The sequence below is a fragment of the Anolis sagrei genome, chromosome 12 (assembly GCF_037176765.1).
Source record: "Anolis sagrei isolate rAnoSag1 chromosome 12, rAnoSag1.mat, whole genome shotgun sequence".
In the NCBI taxonomy this organism is placed as follows: Eukaryota; Metazoa; Chordata; class Lepidosauria; order Squamata; family Dactyloidae; genus Anolis; species Anolis sagrei.
In genome coordinates, this window is record NC_090032.1 from 21,036,444 (window position 1) to 21,042,609 (window position 6,166).

The window sequence follows — 6,166 nt, forward strand, 5'->3', positions numbered from 1 at the left end:
AGAACTGACTTGTTGTTTTCCCTGCTGCACTGTCTGAGACAGGCACAGAAATCCGAATACCATCATCCTCTTCATCAGGAAACTCTGGCTCACAAGGTCCACAGGGTTCAGGCTCAGACTCAGAATTAAGCTGAGTCACAACAGTTATATTAATTAATTAATTAATTAATTATTCAAACTTCCCTGAGGCTCGGAGTGGCTTACAAGAACAGGCTAAAATCTAACACAATTTAAAAACAGCAATATCAAAGATCAAAGGCCTGTCAAAACAGATATGTATTACATGTCCTGCAGAATGTTGATAGGTCCTGCAAGGCACGGACTTCAGGTGGCAGAGTATTCCAGAGTGATGGTGCCACTTCTGTAAAGGCTCTGCGCCTGGTTGCTGTTAGATGCAAGGTCTTGACATTGGGAATTTCCGACAAATCTTGGTCCTCAGAACGGAGGGATCTCTGGGGTTGGTAGGGGGTGAGACGATCCCTCAGATACATTGGCCCCAGACCATGCAAGGCCTTCAAGGTGAGTACCATCACTTTGAAAGTGATCCGGTGCCCAATTGGTAACCAATATAGCTGCAGTTAGATTGGTGTTATGTGGTATCTCATCAGAATTCCCGCAAGAAGCCGAGCAGCTGCATTTTGTTCCAGCTTGAGCTTCCGGATCACCGACAGAGGAAGGCCAATGTAGAGGGTGTTACAGTAGTCCAGTCTTGAGATGACCGTAGCCTGGATCACCGTAGCTAAGTCGTCCCTGGACAGGGAGGGGAGCAGCCGTCTAGCCTGCCACAGGTGAAAGAAGGCGGTTCTGCTCACGGCGGAGACCTGAGCCTCCATTGTCAGCAGAGGGTCCAAACGGACTCCCAGACTCTTGACCAACGGTGACGGGCCATCCAGGGTAGGCAGCTGGATGTCCCCACTGCCCGGTTGACCCAGCCATAGGATCTCCGTCTTTGCTGGATTCACCCTCAACCTGCTGGCACGCAGCCATCCAGTAACGGCCTCAATGAGGCACTGATGGAAACAATCGGGGACAGAGTCCGGTCGGCCTTCCATCTTCAGCACCAGCTGAGTGTCATCAGCGTACTGGTAACACTCAAGCCCAAAATCTCAAACCAGCTGAGCAAGTTTTTTTTTTGTCGTGTCAGGAATGACTCCTGGTGTGAGAGAATTGGCCGTCTGCAAGGACGTTGCCCAGGGGACGCCTGGATGATTTTGATGTTTTTATCATCCTTGTGGGAGGCTTCTCTCATGTCCCCGCATGAGGAGCTGGAGCTGATAGAGGGAGCTCATCTGCTTCTTCCCGGATTTGAACCTGCGACCCACTGCGCCACCGGGGGCTCCAGCTGAGCAAGTGGTCGCATATAGATCAGTGGTTCTCAACCTTCCTAATGCCGCGACCCCTTAGTACAGGTCCTCATGTGGTGGTGACCCCCAACCATAACATTATTTTCATTGCTACTTCGTAATGTAAATATCTGATATGCAGGATGTATATTCAGTCACTGTACCAAATTTGGCACAAATACCCAATATGCGCAAATTTGAATACTGGTAGGGTTGGGGGTGATTGATTTTTTCATTTGGTAATGCGGGAGTTGCTGGGATTTATAGTTCACCTAAAATTAGAGAGCCTTCTGAACTCCACCAATGATGGAATTGAATCAAACTTGGCACACAGAATTCCCATGAACAAGAGAAAACACTGGGAAGGTCTGGTGGACGTTGTCCTTGAGTTTTTGGAGTTGTAGTTCACCTACATCCAGAGAACACTGTGGACTCAAGCAATGATGGATTTGGATCAAACTTGGCACAAATACTCAATAGGCCCAGATGTGAACACTGCTAAAGTTTGGAGAAAATAGACCTTGCCATTTGGGAGTTGTAATTGCTAGGATTTATAGTTCACCCAGAATGAAATAGTATTCTGAACCCCACCAACAATACAATTGGACCAAACTTTCCACACAGAACCCCCATGACCAACAGAAAATACTGTTTTCTGATGGTCTTTGGCGACCCCTCTGACACCCCCTGGCGACCCCTACAGGGGTCCCGACCCCCAGGTTGAGAAACACTGATATAGATGTTAAACAACAGAGGGGAGAGAATAGCCCCCTGAGGCACCCCACAAGATAGAGGGGACCTCTCAGAGACCAGGCCTCCCCTCTCCACTCGCTGACAGTTAAATCAATAAATCTGTTGCGGAATATACGTTACCCGGGATCATTAGAGTGCTTTTGGAGAAGGAAGAAGATGGAGGCAGCTTGGCAGATTTCCAGGCGTTTATTACTATCTCCGCGGAGTATAGGGTGAACAGTTCCAATGTCTGTCACAAGCCTTGAAGTCGCAATTGTTCCAGTTTTTATAGCATAAAATTGCTAGTTTTACACATGCGCAGAACGAATCTGACATTTACACAATACAATCATTAACAGGTGTTTTCATGTATAGTTGCCAAGGACATCTTTATCAGGTCTTGGCAGGCACGTTGTGACCCCAAACATCTGCTCGGTTATATAACTTATCTCAACTTTCACCCGTTATCCTAAGATGACACGTTCAATTGCTTTAAATCTCTAATTGAATTATAACTTTTATATGCTTATAACATAAGATTTGATCAAGGCAATCTCCTAATCAATCCAGCCTTAATAACTCCATTATAACTTATTTCTTAATATGAAGACCAAAGGAATTTGCTTTTGGATGAAACGTTTCTGAAATTGCTGCTATTTACATTAAGTGGTCAGAGGATGGCGCTCTCTTACCATATGACCTTAGATGTTCCAAGTCTTGGATCGATATATTGATTCCTTTGTCCTGCCAACTTGCTTTGTTGACTTCGTATCTAGAACAAACTTCGGTTAGAACAAACATGGCTTGACCCAAAGTCCAGATCAATCAATATCTCATCTGCAGGTTTTTTGCATGCTTGCAAATTTAGAACTGGTCTTCTCAGATTCAGGTAGGAACAAAATCGTCTTATTTTATTCTAAATTATTATGATTATTTTATTTTTCTCCTAACGGCTGCCACAAATCGATCCCTCAAGTTTGTCAGTTTACTTTGCCCGGCCAACCTGACCTATGTAAATACAGGCAGTTCAAACAGTTTACATTTTGATTCTAATTCTATTGTAATATTAATATTATATATTTTTCTTAACTGCCCCCACAGTGCATTTATAAGGTTTCTCCCCAGTGTAAATCCCTTGATGTGAACGTAAACTTGAACACTGGGCGAAGCTCTTTCCACACTCCAGGCATGTATAGGGTTTCTCCCCCGTGTGAATCCTTTGATGTGAACATAGATGTGCACTCGTAGTGAAGCTCTGCCCGCATTCCAGGCATTTGTAGGGTTTCTACCCAGTGTGAATCCTATGATGTTTATGTAGTTCTGAACTCTGAGTGAAGCTCTTTCCACACTCCGGGCATGTATAGGGTTTCTCCCCAGTGTGAATCTTTTGATGTGAACGTAGAGTTCCACTCGTAGTGAAGCTCTGCCCACACTCCAGACATTTATAGGGTTTCTCCCCAGTGTGAATCCTTTGATGTGAACGTAGATTTCCACTCATAGTAAAGCTCTTTCCACACTCCAGACATTTATAGGGTTTCTCCTCAGTGTGAATCCTTTGATGTGAACGTAGACTTCCAATCGTAGTGAAGCTCTGTCCACACTCCAGGCATGTATAGGGTTCCTCCCCAGTGTGAATCCTTTGATGTGACCGTAGTCTTCCACTCTGTGGGAAGCTCTTTCCACACTCCAGACATTTATAGGGTTTCTCCCCCGTGTGAATCCTTTGATGTGAACATAGACTTCCACTCTGAGTGAAGCTCTTTCCACACTCCAGGCATGTATAGGGTTTCTCCCCAGTGTGAATCCTTTGATGTGTATGTAGACTTCCACTCTCTGTGAAGCTCTTTCCACACTCCAGGCATTTGTAGGGTTTCTCCCCAGTGTGAATCCTATGATGTTTATGTAGTTCTGAACTTTGAGTGAAGCTCTTTCCACACTCCAGGCATGTATAGGGTTTCTCCCCAGTATGAGTCCTTTGATGTGAACGTAGACTTCCAATCGTAGTGAAGCTCTGTCCACACTCCAGGCATGTATAGGGTTTCTCCCCAGTGTGAATCCTTTGATGTGAACGTAGTTTTCCACTCTCTGGGAAGCTCTTTCCACACTCCAGACATTTATAGGGTTTCTCCCCCGTGTGAATCCTTTGATGTGAACGTAGACCTCCACTCTCTGGGAAGCTCTTTCCACACTCCAGACATTTATAGGGTTTCTCCCCAGTGTGAATCCTTTGATGTGCATGTAGATTTCCACTCTCTGTGAAGCTCTTTCCACACTCCAGGCATGTATAGGGTTTCTCCCCAGCGTGAATCCTTTGATGTGAACATAGACTTCCACTCTGAGTGAAGCTCTTTCCACACTCCAGGCATGTATACGGTTTCTCCCCAGTGTGAGTCCTTCGATGTGAACGTAGACTTCCAATCGTAGTGAAGCTCTGTCCACACTCCAGGCACGTATAGGGTTTCTCCCCAGTGTGAATCCTTTGATGTGAACGTAGACTTCCCCTCTGAGTGAAGGTCTTTCCACACTCCAGGCACGTATAGGGTTTCTCCCCAGTGTGAGTCCTTTGATGTGAACGTAGACTTCCACTCTCTGTGAAGCTCTTTCCACACTCCAGGCATGTATAGGGTTTCTCCCCAGTGTGAGTCCTTTGATGTGAACGTAGACTTCCACCCGTAGTGAAGCTCTGTCCACACTCCAGGCATGTATAGGGTTTCTCCCCCGTGTGAGTCCTTTGATGTTGCTTCAGATGATGCTTCCCCGTGAAACTCTTCCCACACTCCAGGCACATGGATGCTTTCTCCTTCATGTCAGCCATGATATGGGTGTTTGGTTGCAAAACAGATGCTTCAGTCTTCTTTCTTTCCTTCCTTATCTGTATGTGAGGTCAAGATTTCAGCAGGACCTTCACCTAGAGAGAAGTTCTTCCTATATTATTGATTTCATTGCTGTATCCGGGGGGGGGGGGGGGGAGGCTCCATAGAATCCTCATTTCCCTGGTTAAGGAAGAAGCAGAAGATCAAGGATGAAGGTGAGAAACTTTCTTTACCTCCACGATTTCCCCCTTTCCCTTCATGGGTCATGTTGAAAATGGAAACACCCAGATATGCAAACATCGGGGTCTTCAGTGGAGAAATTGGGAAACCTTTAAAAAGGACCTTAAAACCCGGTTCTTCCGCTATCTATTTACAGGACGTGCTTTCTGAATGCCCAACGGGACGCCGGGGGTGCCTCGGCTGAGAGGCCCTTTAGATTTCCCCACACAGTAGTTCTCAACCTTGCTAATGCCGTGACCCCTTCATGCAGTTCCATATGTTGTGGTGACCCCCAACCATAATGTTGTTTTCGTTGCTACTTGATACCTGTCATTTTAGTATGGTTATAAATCGTAATGTAAATATCCGATATGCAGGATATATTTTCATTCACTGGACTAAATTGAGCACAAATACCCAATATGCCCAAATGTGAATGTTAGTGGGGTTGGGGGGAGGGGAGAGGATTGATTTTGGGAGTTGTAGTTGCTGGGATTCATAGTTCACCTATAATCAAAAAGCATTCTGAACTCCACCAGCAATGGATTTAAACCGAACTTGGCACAAAGAACTCCCATGACCAATAGAAAACACTGGAAGGGTTTATTTCTAATATTTTCAAAAACCCCGATGACATCTAGACATTTGATGATCCAACATTATTATTAATATTCTAATATTTTTACAAACTCCGATGACATCTAGACATTTGATGATCCAGCATTATTATTAATATTCTTTCTAATATTTTCACAAAACTCCGATGACATCTAGACATCTGATGATCCAATATTATTATTATTATTTATTAATATTCTTTCTAATATTTTCACAAACCCCGATGACATCTAGACATTTGATGATCCAACATTATTATTAATATTCTTTCTAATATTTTCACAAACTCCGATGACATCTAGACATTTGATGATCCAACATTATTAATTGATTAATGAATTAATTAATATTCTTTCTAATATTTTCACAAACCCCGATGACATTTAGACGTTTGATGACCCAACATTATTATTAATAATTAATATTCTTTCTAATATTTTC

The 6,166-nt window shown here is 44.1% G+C and overlaps 1 protein-coding gene across 1 annotated transcript in view; it reads right to left on the reverse strand.

Moving 5' to 3' along the window:
• Window positions 1-2,263: 2,263 nt before the first annotated feature.
• LOC132764061 (zinc finger protein 420-like) overlaps window positions 2,264-6,166 on the reverse strand; it is a 4,604-nt gene continuing 701 nt past the window's right edge. The window contains exon 2 of the mRNA XM_067472559.1: window positions 2,264-5,068. Coding sequence (XP_067328660.1) covers window positions 3,361-4,890 — 1,530 coding nt within the window. The 5' untranslated portion in view covers window positions 4,891-5,068 and the 3' untranslated portion in view covers window positions 2,264-3,360. The remainder of the gene's footprint in view (window positions 5,069-6,166) is intronic.